The sequence below is a fragment of the Pseudorasbora parva genome, chromosome 3 (genome assembly GCF_024679245.1).
Source record: "Pseudorasbora parva isolate DD20220531a chromosome 3, ASM2467924v1, whole genome shotgun sequence".
Lineage (NCBI taxonomy): Eukaryota > Metazoa > Chordata > Actinopteri > Cypriniformes > Gobionidae > Pseudorasbora > Pseudorasbora parva.
This window is the reverse complement of record NC_090174.1, coordinates 46,753,671-46,773,453: the sequence shown is the minus strand read 5'-3', so window position 1 is coordinate 46,773,453 and position 19,783 is coordinate 46,753,671. Positions and strand designations below refer to the sequence as shown.

The following is a 19,783-nucleotide window of genomic DNA, read 5'->3' as shown; positions in this document are numbered from 1 at the left end:
TGAGATATAAAGTCAGAATTGTGAGATATAAAGTCAGAATTGTGTGATATAAAGTCAGAATTGTGTGATATAAAGTCAGAATGGTGAGTTATAAAGTCAGAATTGCGAGTTATAAAGTCAGAATTGTGAGTTATAAAGTCAGAATTGTGAGTTATAAAGTCAGAATTGTGAGATCTAAAGTCAGAATTGTGAGATATAAAGTCAGAATTGTGAGTTATAAAGTCAGAATTGTGATATATAAAGTCAGAATTGTGTGATACAAAGTCAGAATTGTGAGTTATAAAGTCAGAATTGTGAGTTATAAAGTCAGAATTGTGAGATATAAAGTCAGAATTGCGTGATATAAAGTCAGAATTGTGTGATATTAAGTCAGAATTGTGAGTTATAAAGTCAGAATTGTAAGTTATAAAGTCAGAATTGTGTGATATAAAATCAGAATTATGAGTTATAAAGTCAGAATTGTGTGATATAAAATCAGAATTGTGAGTTATAAAGTCAGAATTGTGAGATATAAAGTCAGAATGGTGAGTTATAAAGTCAGAATTGTGAGTTATAAAGTCAGAATTGTGTGATATAAAGTCAGAATTGTGATATAAAGTCAGAATTGTGAGATATAAAGTCAGAATTGTGAGATATAAAGTCAGAATTGTGTGATATAAAGTCAGAATTGTGTGATATAAAGTCAGAATTGTGATATAAAGTCAGAATTGTGAGATATAAAGTCAGAATTGTGAGATATAAAGTCAGAATTGTGAGATATAAAGTCAGAATTGTGAGATATAAAGTCAGAATTGTGTGATATAAAGTCAGAATTGTGTGATATAAAGTCAGAATGGTGAGTTATAAAGTCAGAATTGCGAGTTATAAAGTCAGAATTGTGAGTTATAAAGTCAGAATTGTGAGTTATAAAGTCAGAATTGTGAGATCTAAAGTCAGAATTGTGAGATATAAAGTCAGAATTGTGAGTTATAAAGTCAGAATTGTGATATATAAAGTCAGAATTGTGTGATACAAAGTCAGAATTGTGAGTTATAAAGTCAGAATTGTGAGTTATAAAGTCAGAATTGTGAGATATAAAGTCAGAATTGTGAGTTATAAAGTCAGAATTGTGAGATCTAAAGTCAGAATTGTGAGATATAAAGTCAGAATTGTGAGTTATAAAGTCAGAATTGTGATATATAAAGTCAGAATTGTGTGATACAAAGTCAGAATTGTGAGTTATAAAGTCAGAATTGTGAGTTATAAAGTCAGAATTGTGTGATATAAAGTCAGAATTGTGATATATAAAGTCAGAATTGTGTGATACAAAGTCAGAATTGTGAGTTATAAAGTCAGAATTGTGTGATATAAAGTCAGAATTGTGAGTTATAAAGTCAGAATTGCAAGATATAAAGTCAGAATTGTGAGTTATAAAGTCAGAATTGTGAGTTATAAAGTCAGAATTGCGAGTTATAAAGTCAGAATTGTGAGTTATAAAGTCAGAACTGCGAGTTAAAAAAAGTCAGAATTGTGTGATACAAAGTCAGAATTGTGAGTTATAAAGTCAGAATTGTGAGTTATAAAGTCAGAATTGCGAGATATAAAGTCAGAATTGTGATATATAAAGTCAGAATTGTGTGATATAAAGTCAGAATTGTGAGTTATAAAGTCAGAATTGTGTGATATAAAGTCAGAATTGTGTGATATAAAGTCAGAATTGTGAGTTATAAAGTCAGAATTGTGAGTTATAAAGTCAGAATTGCGAGTTATAAAGTCAGAATTGTGAGTTATAAAGTCAGAACTGCGAGTTATAAAGTCAGAATTGTGTGATACAAAGTCAGAATTGTGAGTTATAAAGTCAGAATTGTGAGTTATAAAGTCAGAATTGCGAGATATAAAGTCAGAATTGTGATATATAAAGTCAGAATTGTGTGATATAAAGTCAGAATTGTGAGTTATAAAGTCAGAATTGTGATATATAAAGTCAGAATTGTGATATATAAAGTCAGAATTGTGAGTTATAAAGTCAGAATTGCGAGATATAAAGTCAGAATTGTGAGATATAAAGTCAGAATTGTGAGTTATAAAGTCAGAATTGTGTGATATAAAGTCAGAATTGTGTGATATAAAGTCAGAATTGTGATATAAAGTCAGAATTGTGAGATATAAAGTCAGAATTGTGAGATATAAAGTCAGAATTGTGTGATATAAAGTCAGAATTGTGTGATATAAAGTCAGAATTGTGAGTTATAAAGTCAGAATGGTGAGTTATAAAGTCAGAATTGCGAGTTATAAAGTCAGAATTGTGAGTTATAAAGTCAGAATTGTGAGTTATAAAGTCAGAATTGTGAGATCTAAAGTCAGAATTGTGAGATATAAAGTCAGAATTGTGAGTTATAAAGTCAGAATTGTGATATATAAAGTCAGAATTGTGTGATACAAAGTCAGAATTGTGAGTTATAAAGTCAGAATTGTGAGTTATAAAGTCAGAATTGTGAGATATAAAGTCAGAATTGTGAGTTATAAAGTCAGAATTGTGAGATCTAAAGTCAGAATTGTGAGATATAAAGTCAGAATTGTGAGTTATAAAGTCAGAATTGTGATATATAAAGTCAGAATTGTGTGATACAAAGTCAGAATTGTGAGTTATAAAGTCAGAATTGTGAGTTATAAAGTCAGAATTGTGTGATATAAAGTCAGAATTGTGATATATAAAGTCAGAATTGTGTGATACAAAGTCAGAATTGTGAGTTATAAAGTCAGAATTGTGTGATATAAAGTCAGAATTGTGAGTTATAAAGTCAGAATTGCAAGATATAAAGTCAGAATTGTGAGTTATAAAGTCAGAATTGTGAGTTATAAAGTCAGAATTGCGAGTTATAAAGTCAGAATTGTGAGTTATAAAGTCAGAACTGCGAGTTAAAAAAAGTCAGAATTGTGTGATACAAAGTCAGAATTGTGAGTTATAAAGTCAGAATTGTGAGTTATAAAGTCAGAATTGCGAGATATAAAGTCAGAATTGTGATATATAAAGTCAGAATTGTGTGATATAAAGTCAGAATTGTGAGTTATAAAGTCAGAATTGTGTGATATAAAGTCAGAATTGTGAGTTATAAAGTCAGAATTGTGATATATAAAGTCAGAATTGTGTGATATAAAGTCAGAATTGTGAGTTATAAAGTCAGAATTGTGAGTTATAAAGTCAGAATTGCGAGTTATAAAGTCAGAATTGTGAGTTATAAAGTCAGAACTGCGAGTTATAAAGTCAGAATTGTGTGATACAAAGTCAGAATTGTGAGTTATAAAGTCAGAATTGTGAGTTATAAAGTCAGAATTGCGAGATATAAAGTCAGAATTGTGATATATAAAGTCAGAATTGTGTGATATAAAGTCAGAATTGTGAGTTATAAAGTCAGAATTGTGATATATAAAGTCAGAATTGTGATATATAAAGTCAGAATTGTGAGTTATAAAGTCAGAATTGCGAGATATAAAGTCAGAATTGTGATATATAAAGTCAGAATTGCGAGATATAAAGTCAGAATTGTGAGTTATAAAGTCAGAATTGTGAGTTATAAAGTCAGAATTGTGAGTTATAAAGTCAGAATTGTGAGTTATAAAGTCAGAATTGTGTGATATAAAGTCAGAATTGCGTGATATAAAGTCAGAATTGTGAGTTATAAAGTCAGAATTGCGAGTTATAAAGTCAGAATTGCGAGTTATAAAGTCAGAATTGTGAGATATAAAGTCAGAATTGTGAGATATAAAGTCAGAATTGTGAGTTATAAAGTCAGAATTGTGAGTTATAAAGTCAGAATTGTGTGATATAAAGTCAGAATTGCGTGATATAAAGTCAGAATTGTGAGTTATAAAGTCAGAATTGCATGATATAAAGTCAGAATTGCGAGTTATAAAGTCAGAATTGCTAATTATAAAGTCAGAATTGTGATATAAAGTCAGAATTGCGAGATATAAAGTCAGAATTGTGAGATATAAAGTCAGAATTGCGAGATATAAAGTCAGAATTGTGAGATATAAAGTCAGAATTGCGGGATATAAAGTCAGAATTGCGAGATATAAAGTCAGAATTGTGATATATAAAGTCAGAATTGCGAGTTATAAAGTCAGAATTGCGAGTTATAAAGTCAGAATTGCGAGTTATAAAGTCAGAATTGCGAGATATAAAGTCAGAATTGTGAGTTATAAAGTCAGAATTGCGAGATATAAAGTCAGAATTGTGAGTTATAAAGTCAGAATTGCGAGATATAAAGTCAGAATTGTGAGTTATAAAGTCAGAATTGTGTGATATAAAGTCAGAATTGCGAGATATAAAGTCAGAATTGCGAGATATAAAGTCAGAATTGTGAGTTATAAAGTCAGAATTGGGTGATATAAAGTCAGAATTGCGAGATATAAAGTCAGAATTGCGAGTTATAAAGTCAGAATTGCGAGTTATAAAGTCAGAATTGCGAGATATAAAGTCAGAATTGTGAGTTATAAAGTCAGAATTGCGAGATATAAAGTCAGAATTGCGAGTTATAAAGTCAGAATTGTGAGTTATAAAGTCAGAATTGCGAGTTATAAAGTCAGAATTGTGTGATATAAAGTCAGAATTGCGAGATATAAAGTCAGAATTGCGAGATATAAAGTCAGAATTGTGAGTTATAAAGTCAGAATTGCGAGTTATAAAGTCAGAATTGTGTGATATAAAGTCAGAATTGTGTGATATAAAGTCAGAATTGTGATATAAAATCAAAATTGTGAGTTATAAAGTCAGAATTGTGAGTTATAAAGTCAGAATGGTGAGTTATAAAGTCAGAATTGCGAGTTATAAAGTCAGAATTGTGAGTTATAAAGTCAGAATTGTGAGATATAAAGTCAGAATTGTGAGTTATAAAGTCAGAATTGTGATATATAAAGTCAGAATTGTGTGATACAAAGTCAGAATTGTGAGTTATAAAGTCAGAATTGTGAGTTATAAAGTCAGAATTGTGATATATAAAGTCAGAATTGTGTGATATAAAGTCAGAATTGTGTGATATAAAGTCAGAATTGTGTGATATAAAGTCAGAATTGTGAGTTATAAAGTCAGAATTGTGAGTTATAAAGTCAGAATTGTGTGATATAAAGTCAGAATTGTGTGATATAAAGTCAGAATTGTGAGTTATAAAGTCAGAATTGCGAGATATAAAGTCAGAATTGTGATATATAAAGTCAGAATTGTGTGATACAAAGTCAGAATTGTGAGTTATAAAGTCAGAATTGTGAGTTATAAAGTCAGAATTGTGAGTTATAAAGTCAGAATTGCATGATATAAAGTCAGAATTGTGTGATATAAAGTCAGAATTGTGAGTTATAAAGTCAGAATTGTGAGTTATAAAGTCAGAATTGTGAGTTATAAAGTCAGAATTGTGAGTTATAAAGTCAGAATTGTGAGTTATAAAGTCAGAATGGTGAGTTATAAAGTCAGAATTGTGAGTTATAAAGTCAGAATTGCATGATATAAAGTCAGAATTGTGTGATATAAAGTCAGAATTGTGAGTTATAAAGTCAGAATTGCATGATATAAAGTCAGAATTGTGTGATATAAAGTCAGAATTGCGTGATATAAAGTCAGAATTGTGAGTTATAAAGTCAGAATTGCGAGTTATAAAGTCAGAATTGCGAGTTATAAAGTCAGAATTGTGAGTTATAAAGTCAGAATTGCATGATATAAAGTCAGAATTGTGTGATATAAAGTCAGAATTGCGTGATATAAAGTCAGAATTGCGAGTTATAAAGTCAGAATTGCGAGTTATAAAGTCAGAATTGCGAGTTATAAAGTCAGAATTGCGAGATATAAAGTCAGAATTGTGAGATATAAAGTCAGAATTGCGTGATATAAAGTCAGAATTGTGAGTTATAAAGTCAGAATTGCGAGATATAAAGTCAGAATTGCGTGATATAAAGTCAGAATTGCGAGATATAAAGTCAGAATTGCGTGATATAAAGTCAGAATTGTGAGTTATAAAGTCAGAATTATGAGTTATAAAGTCAGAATTGCGAGTTATAAAATCAGAATTATGAGTTATAAAGTCAGAATTGCGAGTTATAAAGTCAGAATTGCGTGATATAAAGTCAGAATTGTGAGATATAAAGTCAGAATTGCGAGTTATAAAGTCAGAATTGCGTGATATAAAGTCAGAATTGCGTGATATAAAGTCAGAATTGTGAGTTTTAAAGTCAGAATTGCGTGATATAAAGTCAGAATTGCGTGATATAAAGTCAGAATTGTGTGATATTTTTTTTATTCTGTGGAGGAAACAAGCTCCCATTATTAAAGTGACATTTATAATTTCTCTTTCAAAGAATGTTTATATATATATATAAAATAGATAAAAAACAATAAACAACCAAATTTTCAGCTACAAGTCTTCCATTGCTCTCTTTTATATCTCATATCCTAAGTAACTCTGAAAAGCTTTAGCCACACACCTCCCAGTCCAGTACAGAGGCCTGCCATTGTGCGATTTTGTCAATGTTCTCAAGCCTTCGTTTGCGTTCGTTGATTTGCTGAGTGACATTTCTCATTACAGCTAGCGCAGCAGCCACGTACCGATAATCACTGGGAGAGAATGGGAAAAGAATGAGCAAAAGAGAAGAATAAAAAAACGAGGGCTGCCAAAATGATAAGTGGAAAGCAGATATGTCAGTTCAAAATTCGTCATATATTTAGTGGACCGGACCACCATTATCTCATGATGCACCTGGATTTAGCATATCCGTGTTTCTGTGTGTACCTGTGTTCTTGTACTGTATATTTCAGTAACTCTGCCAGCTGTAGAGGGTATTTGCAGATTTTCTGGACTGGTGTGAGCAGGTAGCCGTCAATGGCGATGTCGATCATCTGCTGGACCAATCGGCACGCTTCAAAGAAGTGCTGGTATCGTGCGTCTCGCATGAGACGTGTGAGCTCCATGCAGGCGTCAACGTGGTTGTTACAGTATTCCGAGTAGATCCAGAATCCATCTTGCTGTAAACAAAAATATATAAGTATTAAAATGAATCAGTTTTCGCCCTGACCTACTGTGTATATGTTAGTTATTTTTCTGTGTTTGAATACAGACATGTTCCAAAAAGCAGGGTCCGATCTCACTGAGATGAGGTTCTTCCGTGTTAAACTGTTTCTCCAGGTCTCTGACAAAGCTTAACTGGAATCTGTAAATGTCTTCGATATTTCCAAATATCACTTTCAGCTGATCGTCGTTAAACATGTCTCTCCTCTTTTTACACTGGCGGAGATACCCCTGAAACCCAAACACATACACACATATTTACACTACTGTTCAAAACTCTCTTATTCTCACTAAGAAAAAAACAATAGTATGAAATAACATTACAATTAAAAATAACTCTTTTCTATTTTAACTAATTAAAATGTCATTTTTGTGAAGGCAAAGCTGAATTTTACTGTGTTTACATTTGCCTCAATTGTGTTTATGTATATTTCTCCTCAGGAATTTTAGGAGACACGTCTGAGACAGCTAAAGAAGAACAGAACGCAATGAAATCTCCTGAACTTTGAGAGAGCTGATATGTGTTTTTTACCTCACAGATGTCCTTCAGGTGTTTGATGTAATGTCGTTCTGTGCTCATAATCTCATTGATGACATTGGCCCTCATCTGGTCCCGGTTCTGGGTGGGCTGGCCCAGACACAGGCAGTCGGTGCTGGGGTTCGGACTGGCCTCCGCATGGCCGTTCTGCACCTCGCTGGAGCTTTCGGCAGCCTCCACCGCTGTGTTTTCCTCCTGATTTACCCATAACTAGAACACACACACATTAAAACAGACATGACTTGATCTTCAAGTCCTGTTATCATCAATTAAGCTAATCATAATAATTGTGCTCACATTGGATTAGTATTCAGCTCAGAAAATCCAGAGTTAAGAGTCTGCATGATTGCTTTCATAAGGTCATTAAAGTGTCTAGCATGTTGCTTTAAAAGCTTCAGGGGTTAAAGTTACATTGACGTGAAACAAAGAGTCAGAGTGCGCCCTCTGGTGGCACCAGTCCCAACTACATTTTACCACATTAGAGGCATTGCAGTAAACCCTTGTAAAATCCGTTTTCACAAGGACATAACTGAATCTGCGTTTGGACCTGTTACACTGCTGCATAAACACACACAAGACAGAAGATGCAAAGAGAAGGAGGGAAATACAGATGCGCACAGTTAGGAGCATGGTGTGTGTGTGTGTGTGTGGTTGAGAGAATGTAATGTAATTTTATTTGCCCTGATTATGTAACTTATCATTTGCTTTCCCAGGTGAGCCTTATGTGAACACAAATGCGCAGATACACACAAACTTTCTCTCTCTCTCTCTCTCTCTCTCTCTCTCTCTCTCTCTCTCTCTCTCTCTCTCTCTCTCTCTCTCTCTCTCTCTCTCTCTATATATATATATATATATATATATATATATATAAAACACACAAACACAATGAAAACCCATGAATGCGCGCACATTTTTATTCTGAGCTGGAAATATTTCTGTTACTCACCCTCATATCATTCCAAACCTAAAAGAGTTACTTCTTCTGGGTAACACAAGGAAATATTCTTAAGAATATTGGTACCAAACATTCTTCTTTTGTGGATCACTAAATAAGAGGTTTTGAAGAAAGAATTGTTTCCTTTTTTCTTGCATTTACAATGAATGCAGGCTGGAGTGTTCAAGCTTCAAAAAGCATGTCATAAATGCACCATGAGAGGATCATACAATTAGCATATGACTTTAATCCAAGTCTTCTGAAGTCATACTGTATAATAACTGTGTGACAAACAGACTGACATTTACATTGTTACTCACTGAGAATCTTCCTCTCCGGTGAGTTGTTAACCGCTGTGATCAAATCATTCAGTCAGCGAGAACCAGATCAGTCCAATATATATATATATATATATATATATATATATATATATATATATATATATATATATATATATATATATATATATATATATATGAATCATACAAGACCTGTTTTGTGAACTGGATCAATTGATTCAGCTCCAAAGAACCAGAAGAATATCTGGTTAGTGTTTTTACAGAAGAAAAAAACAGCATACAGGTTTGGAAGAACATGAAAATGAGTAAATAATGACATAATTTTCATTTAGGATGAACTGTCCCTTTTAGCCGTATGCCTCATGGAAACTGGATGGTCTCCACGCCGTATAGTTGATTTTAGGTTTTGTTATCCTTGTAGGGACATTTGGATTACACAGAGATAGCAAAATTGGACCCACACACACACACACACACACACACACACACACACACACCAATGACCTGATCTAGAGTACCAAACACTGCAAAAAAAAGAGACAAAATTAAAAATAGATTTTCATAAATATACACAAGCCTGTCACAGATTCTATTCACCCTGAAACCATGTCCTGCATAACTCCCTCGCCCTCTCTCTTTCTCTCTCACACTGTTTCTACACAGTGTCACAGATATGATGTATAATCTCTTGAAGGATGTTTCTCGGATTAAGATCTCATTAAAATCTCAAATTATACTCTTATACCTAGAAATCTCTGCCTCAGCGCAACTTTCCAGTGCATTAGCCTTGCTAGCTGTCCGTTCTCATCCTCATCAAACGAAAGGCTTAGTTTAGTGATCCTGCTGCGTGTGTGTGTGTTGCTACGGCTCTGTGTTAAAAAAATAGAGGAATCAGAAGAACACTGATGACGCAGATGTTGCACACACACACACACACACACACACACACACACACACACACACCTGCGCACATACACACACATACAAACTTCCATCTTCTCTTTCCTAGCTCTCAGTGTCCAATCTATTTTAGCCTCTCTCTCTCTCTCTCTCTCTCTCTCTCTCTCTCTCTCTCTCTCTCTCTCTCTCTCTCTCTCTCTCTCTCTCTCTCACCCTCTCCTCCCAGAGCAATCTGTTGTTTGTTTTTTGTTTTTGTGTTTTTTTTTTTTTCTGTTCTTCTCTCCTGTCCTCTAATGAAAAGTGACGTCTCATTTTATGCTTCATGACTCAACCTCCCTGAACAGTGAAGAGAAACACAAGACACAGCAGAACCAAGGATACGGTGTGAAGGTGTCAGCATCTTACACCAAAAATCAAACTACCCCTTGCAGGTGACATTAATACAGCCTTTATCAATCTCTTTTACTTGGGTACTTCCAATTATTGTATTCACTAATCCTTCTCAGATGTAAGAGTTTACCTGCCCATTTAGTCTTAATAGTTAATGGTCCTTCACAGGGACTCAAACCCAGGTCAAATTTTCAGCTTTCTGTCCCATTACTAAATATACAGCGACATTGTCAAACAGATTACACTGTATAGTAATTTTAGGTCCTTGAAGATAAGGGAAACATTTGCAGAAACAAAAATGGCAACATTGTTTTCAGTATAAAGTTATTCAATGCAACACAAACACACAAATATACATTATATTGCTAAAAGTATTGGGACACCCCTCAGAATCATTGAATTCAGGTGTTCCCAACACTTCCATGGCCACATGTGTATAAAATCAAGAACAAGGCTTGCCGACGCATGCAAGAATGGGTCGCTCTCGGGAGCTCAGTGAATCAAAGCGTGGTACCGTGATAGGTTGCCATCTGTGCAATTAGTCCATTCATGAGTTTGTGTGCCCATATAATCTTAGTGAAAGTGGTAAACAGATTTGGCTTGCTGCCTGCTATAGAGGGACTCGGAGAGGATGTTCTACCCGAGCTCCGATTGCCACCCTATAACAGGCAAAATTGAATGAATAAAAGAATGAATGAGTCATTTATATAGCGCTTTCATATGTACTACTGTACACCCAAAGCGCTTTACACTCGTGTCAGGGATCTCTCCTCAACCACCACCAGTTTGGTGTACAAAATTGTACAAAAGGAGGAGCTGGGGAGGAGGAGGGATGCTGCAGGAACTAAAAGGGGGAAGAGGTAAGCTGCTGGTTTTATACCTTGATATTAATTGAAAGATTAGATGGTCGTAGCCTAGAAATCTAGACGCACCCTAGCGGCAGCAAATTTAATCTGCCCGCGAGTGTCGTCTAGCAACTCTCAATACCCTTCTGAGCTGTATTCCCCTAACTCTTGCCGGACCAATCACATCGTGTCTAGAGTCGGTGGGCGGGGCCATAATGACGACGGCCGAGTTGTGTTTGCGTGCTTCTAGTAAACACAGAAACTGGCGAACGGCGGTCTTTCGAATCAGCTTTGACCGCGACTCTGGAAGACTTGGAGTTAAGCTTTTCTCTGAGAAAAGAACAAAGAACGGCACTGAAGTCATTCTTAAAAAGGGAAGACATGTTCGGAGTTTTGCCGACCGGATACGGCGAATGTTTAATCTATCAACAAGCTCCGCTTCACCTTCGTTGCTCTGGTTGGTGGTAGCGCTATCCTATCGCGTGCAGAGGAAGTTTGAAAGACAACCGTTTATCCCGCCCCCTCGGATTGAGCCCTGTCTATGGTGAGTTTCCAGACCAAACATCTTGATGTGGGTCTGGCTTGTCAGGCTAAGATGGTCGTACTCCTGCCGAAAATACGTTTAATAACTTCCCTTTGTGAAATCTCCTCACTACTGAATATTCCACGGTCAACTGTTAGTGGTATTATAACAAAGTGGAAGCATTTGGGAACAACAGCAACTCAGCCACAAAATTGTAGGCCACGTAAAATCACAGAGCGGGGGTCAGCGCATGCTGAGGAGCACGGCGTGCAGAAGTCGGCAACTTTCTGCAGAGTCTATAGACCTCCAAACTTTGTGTGGCCTTCATATTAGCTGGAGAACAGTGCATAGAGAGCTGGAATGGGTTTCCAAGACCGAGCAGCTGCATCCAAGCCTTACATCACCAAAGGCAATGCAAAGTGTCAGATGCAGTGGTGTAAAGCACAGCGCCACTGGACTCTAGAGCAGTGAGATGTGTTCTCTGGAGTGACGAATCACGCTTCTCTGTCTGGGAATCCGATGTACGAGTATGGGTTTGGCAGGTTTTGCCAGGAGAACGGTACTTGCCTGACTGCATTGTGCCAAGTGTAAAGTTTGATGGACCTTTTGGGCAATTTCATGCTCTCAACTTTGTGGGAACAGTTTGGGGATGGCCTCTTCCTATTCTAACATGACTGCACACCAGTGCACAAAGCAAGGTCCATTAAGACAATAGTAAGTTTGGTTTGGAGAAACTTGACTGACCTGCACAGAGTCCTGATCTCAACCTGACAGAACACCTTTGGGGTGAATTAGAGCAGAGAATGCCAGGCTGTCTCATCCATAATCAGTGCCTGACCTCACAAATGTGCTGTTATAGCTGCAAAGGGTGGGCCAACTCCATATTAAACCCTACGGATTAGGAATGGGATGTCATTAAAGTTAATGTGTAAAGGCAGGCGTCCGAAATTTTTTAGTCTATATATATATATATATATATTATATAGAGAGAGAGAGAGAGAGAGAGAGAGAGAGAGAGAGAGAGAGAGAGAGGAGAGAGAGAGAGAGAGAGAGAGAGAGAGAGAGAGAGAGAGAGAGAGAGAGAGAGAGAGAGAGAGAGATTAAACACACACACACAGCAAAAAAGGCAACATCCTCTCACTTTCAGCTGCTTTTATTTCCAGCAATTTTCTTAATACGTGTAAATATTTGTATGATATGGACATAAAACTATGAAAACACAACTATGACATAAACTGAAAAAATCTCAGACATTTGTCAGAAATGGAATAATGAGTCCCAAAACAAGGGATATTAAAAGTAGCAGACAGTATCTAGTGTGGCCACCAGCTGCTTCTTGAACACAAGGTCTTGAACACATCTGGGGGGACATATGTTTACACATGGTTTGGCACTGCAAGGAAGATCAGCTGTTCTTTTAGTCTCCCTAGCAGTCTTAGCTTATAGCTTATTGCTCTGCTCACATCTGCAGTCCTCGTGCGTCCCTGCAGCAGGACTATGGCACGTTCATGCAGGTGATCAGAGACTGGTGTTTTTCAGAGTCAGTAGAATGGTCTCTTTAGTGTCTCTTAAAGTTATTGAAACTGTGACCTTAAATGTCTACCGCCTTTAAACCGTTGTGTCAGTTTACTGTTTCACAGGTGCATGTCCAACAATGGTTTAACAAGCAACACTTTTTGTAGTCTGGATTTGCATATTGATGCGATGATCTCATTTCCTAAAGACAAAAGTAGAAAAGCAATTATTATTTATTTAATTGTTTAATCTGGTTAATTAATGCATCAGTGCATGTTGGACTTAAAACATTTACTTACCAGAGTCAAAATGAGTGTATATATCCAGCCTTCTTGCTTCACTGTTGCAATCCAGTCATCACATTGTTTTTCGTAAATCTAAACACTTTCATTTCCGAAAGTAGGTTAGTTCCGGGCCTGAGGGAGCATCCAACCACCGAGCAACAGTAACCTAATTTTAATTTTGATATTTTTAATAGCAGGATTAAATTAATTATCGCAATCCGACTGTGCATCAAGAATGTGAACGTGCTCAACAACTAACATGAAACATCTAAGGAACAAGAAAGACGTCACTTCCTTAAACCGTCGAATAGCTGTTGAAATCTAAGTAGAATTCGGAAACCCTGTTTATTAGCGACACCGGTGGCCCTTAAGTGAACTGCAGCCAGCAATTTATTGCATGTGCTTGCTCTCAAGTTAGTGGTGTCAGATTAGGCAGGTTCCCACCCAACTGGACATCTTTTGACCAGGTTGGACCAGAGAAAAAGACATTGGGTGGGGTGAGTGACGAGGTTTTAGCATAATAAGGGACCCGATTTTGAACGTGTAGCTGTAATGCAAAAGTGGCCTAAATATAAGTTGAACGGTAAAGAGCAGGAGAGTGACTCTACTCTCAAAACATGAATAACAGTTGTGGTGGGAGATAACTTGAAGGATTTTAGTAAATAAAACTCTGAAATCAGAGCACAATTGAATGATCAAACATTTTAACCGTGAATGGGTCTACACTAATCCTGTCGAGCATGAGGACATCTTTTAATTGCGTTCTACAATTTGTACTTCACGAAAGTTGTACTGTAGTTCTCTCTGAAGTTAAAGCGCAACACAAAGGTAAGCACATTCTTGTTGTTGTTAATTTTTTGTTGTCGGATTATCGTACAGTGTGTGTCAATGAATGCTACATTTTGGTTGTGGTGTGTGTGTTAGCGTGTGTGAAATGCCTGCTAATTACGTTGCTTATTATTAGGCACTTTACTGTTGGCACTAAAAATGATTCATGTTTTTTTCCTAAATTGAAAGTCATCAGCAAATTTCTTGATTGCTGTTTTGACATAGTTTCCATCCAGACACTTTAGTCATAATTGCTCATTCTCTTTAATGTATTTGCCATGTATTTGATCCATTTAATGACAATTATTTTGTCATTATTTTGTTTTAATTAGATCAAATGCAGCTTATCAACCTTGATTGACATGGCAATACAATTCTATCACATTACACCTACAGTTAAGGTTTTGGACAGGTTTTTCATGGAGTGGGCAGAATTTGGTGAGCTTTTGGGCTAGAAATTGTCAACTCAATCTGGCAACACTGACATGCGCACGTAAGAGACTGAACATGATTCAAGGCCCGATATACTCACAGCGAAGTTCTTTCTTTTTCATTCTTTGCTTAGAAGAAAACAAGTTGGAAATACATTTGCAGACAACCCAAAGCAGTCCACACTTCTAATATGTAAATATGTGGACACTTTCCTCTTAATAACAAAATAAACACACAACAAAAAAGACAGCGGTTAACTTTTAACTTTTTATACTTTTTACAGTATAGAGTAGTTACGGTAATTACGACATGCCGTGAACACACCTTAAGTTTCAGTTCACAGTCACACACTGGCAATACAAAAGTGATTAATACATGAAAATTCGTACATATATCCCCTTTAAAAGGGAAGTGTGTAGCCTTTGTGCTACTAGCAGCACCTAACATAATTGGAAAAGTAATTAAACAACAAATGGGGTCCTGCCAACAATTCACCTTATTGATCGAGCAATAAGCTTACATGTCAGACTGTTCAAAAGAAGAAAGAAAAAAAGAATCGTAAATGCCACATCTGACTGCAAACAGTAATTATTTTAGGAATTGCCGCAGAAATTACACGCTGCAATTGGGATGAAAGGAAACTTTCATTAATAATGAAACTATCATGTAACTATCAGCTCCACTGTACGCTGCTGATTCTCGTATGCAGGCACCGTTTGTGTTTTGCATGTGGACTGTGAGTAAACAGTGAGCAATGATTTCTGATGACACGAGAGCTCCAGGTCTCAGCAGGAGAGAGACGCCAAACCTGCAGGCCAGCGCCACCAACTGGTGTGATATAATGCATTCAGACTCTACCCCATCTATCTAATTCTCATCCTGTCTATTTCTCCTTGTCCTTTCTCAGTGTTGCATAAGAGGTGCCCAAAAAGGGTCAGAATAAAGGCCATGCTGTACAGATTGATATAGTGTGTGTGTATTAAATATGTATCTGTCTGTGTGGACACAGGTGATATTCTCTGTACAGCGAAGAGATTTTCTCACACCTGTCATGCCCGAGAGAGTGGCTTACACAACCTGCCATCTGCGTAACTGTGAGGAACTGTTTTTGGGGAGGAAGGGAGGATAGACGACTGTTAGAAAAGAGAGGAAAGAGAGAACGCAAAGGGGGAACTAAGAAATGCACTTAGGAATCTCTACGTATCTAGCCAAAGTTAAGATCAAGTTACATAAAAGTCCCATTAAAGAGCACTCCACCTTTACGAACACATTCCTCTCTCATAAGCACATCCCTATCCTACACCTCCTTTTATCCTTTCACCCATCATCCTCACTAAAAGGGTTTATGTTCATATTTCAGTACTAAGCTTAGGAGTTCTCAGAAAGCAAACCAATGGATCATACAAACACACAAGCTTTGTCTTTCGGCCACAAGTGCAGTGGACTTTAAATGCAGATGCATCATTTACAATATGATAGCAGTCTATTGCATGCATTATAAAAAGAATGTAAAAAATAAATCCTTACTTGCATAAAATGGCATTAAAATTTTTACTACTAAAATTAAGATTTTTTTTAAAAAAAGATAACATTTTGACGGTCCTTGTTAGGTATGTTGCCTGGACTGGAGGCAACACTAGCTCCATTTCCATTACCCTTCAAATTGCGCAAATTGAAAAATACGCCCAATGGAAACGTAACTTTTGCAAAAATATAAAGCAAAAAAGCTTTTGTGCTCGCATGAGGTGGTTTTTCAGGAAATCTGTAAAGGAATATTTAGCAAAATTGCAATATTTATATATTTATATATCTTCCGTATTTACGGGTCACCTGGAGTACATAAATGTCACATGATCATTTTTTAAAGATGGCATGGTATGTTTAGACAGAAGATGAGACAGAGTTCTTTATTCTTCATGTATTGCCCTATTGCATTGCACAATTCAAAAAAGGTTGATCTGTTCATCCAGAAATTCTGAATCCACAGTTCCTCTGTGAAATCAGATACTATAACCTCCATGAAACACCTCGAATACTGTGTTGCCAAAAGTGTTGAGACACCCCTCCAAATCATTAAATTAAACACTTTCATTGTAGGGGAGTCTAAAATCAAGCACCTTGGTGTGCAGACACTTCTACAAACATTTGTGAAAGAATGGGTCGCTCTCAGGAGCTCAGTGAATTCAAGCAAATTCAACCTGTGCAATAAGTCCATTTGTGAAATTTCCTCACTATTAAATATTCTACAGTCAATTGTTAAGGGTATTATAACAAAGTGGAAACAATTAGGAACAACACCAACTCAATAGCTATATAGTCAATATCTATAGACAATATATAGTCAATAGCAACTTTATGTGGCCTTAGCTCAAGAACAGTGCGCAGAGAGCTTCATGGAATGGGTTTCCATGACCGAGCAGCTGCATCTAAGCCTCACATCACCAAGTGCGATGCAAAGCGTCGAAAGCAGTGGTGTAAAGAACGGCGCCACTGGACTCTGGAGCAGTGGAGACGTGTTCTCTGGAGCTTCTCTGTCTGGCAATCCGATGTACAAGTTAGGGTTTGGCGGATGCCAGGAGAACGGTACTTGCCTGACTGCATTGTGCCAAGTGTAAAGTTTGGCCTTCTCGTCCAACATCTTTGCCTGACCTCACAAATGTGCTTCTAGAAGAATGGTCAAAAATTCCTACAAGCACACTCCTAAACTTTGTGGAAAGCTTTCCCAGAAGAGCATCCCAAAACTTTTGGCAATATAGAGTACATAGCCGCGCCCAAGTATAAGGGGCTTTCCCTGCCATTAATGTTTGGATAACAAGCCTACGTCTCCTTTGATTAAAAATAATAGCTAGTGCGGTTGCTTCGTAAACCTACAAACATATATTGCCATGATTTTTAGAATGACTTATCGTGAGAGGAAAAAAATTAAGCTTTACTCACATAACATTGGTTCATTTAGCTTTACTCACATAACATTGGAAAAGCTGTCATTTCACTATAGTTTTTTATTGACATTTAGAAAATATTGTAATAAATCTGTAATCAAAACTAGGCTGCTGTCACTAGAAAGAAATTGGCTGATGTCACAATTCTACAAACAAAATGTAATACAATTGGACCCTAAATTCATAAGACTTATTATATTAAATGTATTAACATATTACGTCTAAATAAACAACTATAAATAAATATAAATATATTTAACATAAATATACATCATTTATTCCTGTGATGCGAAGCTGAATTTTCAGCATCATTACTTCAGTTTTCAGTGTCACGTTATCCTTCAGAAATCATTCTAATATGCTGATTTGGTGCTTAAGAGACATTTCTTATCACTAAAATAGTACCAATAATAATATGTATTTTTAAACTTTTTCCAAAGCATTAACAAAAAGCTTTAAACAATAACAAAGTTAGAATGTTTTTCCCTAAAATAACCTTTACAGCTGAAATAATTAAATGTACATACAAATATTAATATAACAATAATTGTAATAAATAAACTTAAGAATAATGTGCACGTTTACAGAACATTTCTTATTATTATCAATGTGGAAAACTGTGGTGCTGCATAATATTTTTGTAGAAACCAATTTTTTTTTTTTTTAGAATTATATGATGAATAGAATATCTTGTGTAACATCATAAATGCATTTATTGTCACTTTTGATCAATTCAATGCATCCCTGCTGAATAAAAGCATTAATTTCTTTCCACAAAAAACTTTTTGAAAGAGTGTTTTTAGTCTGCATAATATGTGATAATTTATAATATGAAATGTAGATGATTCAAAAGATAACATTTAAACAAAACATATCATGTTATCTCAAAAGGAGCATACTCATACTATGTCATATACGTTAATTCATGAAAATGAAATTGTATTCATGTCCATTCTGTTGCTATAATGTGCTTGCAATGTGAAGAGAATGGATTTGTTACCCAGAGGGATTGTCGTGCAGTAGAGGGTTAATCTTTAGTTATGTGCAAGGACATCACCCCCCGGATGGCTAGCGGCAAATCTGCATGTATATGCATATTATCGAGCATGTCTGTGCTAGCACACTATTAATATTTCATTTTTTACTGTACAGCATGTTCATAACGCCTACTTTAGTTTTATTCATAACATTTGAATGCATTTTGCTCAGGATATTAGATCTGGGTTTTGTAGTATTACTGGCAAATTAACACAAAATACAACAGACTTTTCTACAAGAGGTTGGGGGGCTTCATGCATAAGACTGGCTCACTATAAAGAAAGAACATTTTGTTGGGGGTAGTGTTTAAACTTGGACCCCACCAAAGGCCAATTCACACGGCACTGACAGACGCCGACCAACGTGGACAATCACCAGATTACACTACGTCACTTCTCAGACATTTCACGTTCTGACCTGAACACGTTCAATCGGTGAAAAACAAGAACTAACCAACAGCAACAGATGCCGACGGGGGTAACACACTGGTCTGAAATAAACAAACAGACAAAGTGTCTGTTGCCATTGGTCAGCACCTGTCGGTGCAGTATAAGACCCCTGACACACTTTAAGAACTGTTTGGAGGAGAGATGCTGAAAGAATAGCTGAAGGGCTTATATAATTGGTGTTGTGGGTTTATTGTTTAAACTTCTGTTTGAAAATCTATTTTTGAGTTTTCTTTCTCTCTAGCTCTCTTTATAAATATATATAAATGTGATCAAACAGATCTTTAACATATAGAGGCCCTGTTTAAACCAGGTATTAAGATATGTTTTGGTTGAAAGGATCACAAGTAGATGAGGGAGATATATTCCTGCTTATGCCTAAGGTCTCTTTTGTCCACTTTTGACCACTTCTGTCCTGATTTCTTCAAAGGGAGGGTTTATGGGCAGGTAAATGTATGACCTTTTCAGGTCTTTCAGTCTAACGGACAAAATAAATGTGTGCAATTAACACATGTATGCGTCCAGAGACGATGGAAAAACACGCAGAGAGCAGCTGCTTTTGTTTCTACTATGACAGCCGCAATGGGTATGGCGATACCACTTATTTTGTTTTCGATACGATACCAATAGTTTCAAGGCCAGTATCGCCGATATCGATACAATGCGATACCTCTAAATGGAACTTTTAAATTAAGAGTAAAATGAGTAAGGCCGTGTGTCCACCAAAACGTTTTTAGCCAGCAGAAAACGCTAGGCGCTCTGCTGAAAACGCCTCGCTGCGAGCGCTTGAGAGCGTTTTGGCAGGCAGTGGGTTTTTTTCTTCAGTTGAGACTCT

At 36.1% G+C, this 19,783-nt stretch overlaps 1 protein-coding gene across 2 annotated transcripts in view; it reads right to left on the bottom strand.

The window, feature by feature from the left end:
- The window catches only part of arhgef9a (Cdc42 guanine nucleotide exchange factor (GEF) 9a), a 44,912-nt gene that overhangs the window by 6,658 nt on the left and 18,471 nt on the right, over positions 1-19,783 (bottom strand). For both annotated transcript variants that reach the window (XM_067439228.1, XM_067439229.1), the window contains 4 exons: positions 7,567-7,782; positions 7,086-7,265; positions 6,759-6,991; positions 6,454-6,583 (listed from right to left, as the gene is read on the bottom strand). In XM_067439228.1, coding sequence (XP_067295329.1) covers positions 6,454-6,583; positions 6,759-6,991; positions 7,086-7,265; positions 7,567-7,782 — 759 coding nt within the window. The remainder of the gene's footprint in view (positions 1-6,453; positions 6,584-6,758; positions 6,992-7,085; positions 7,266-7,566; positions 7,783-19,783) is intronic.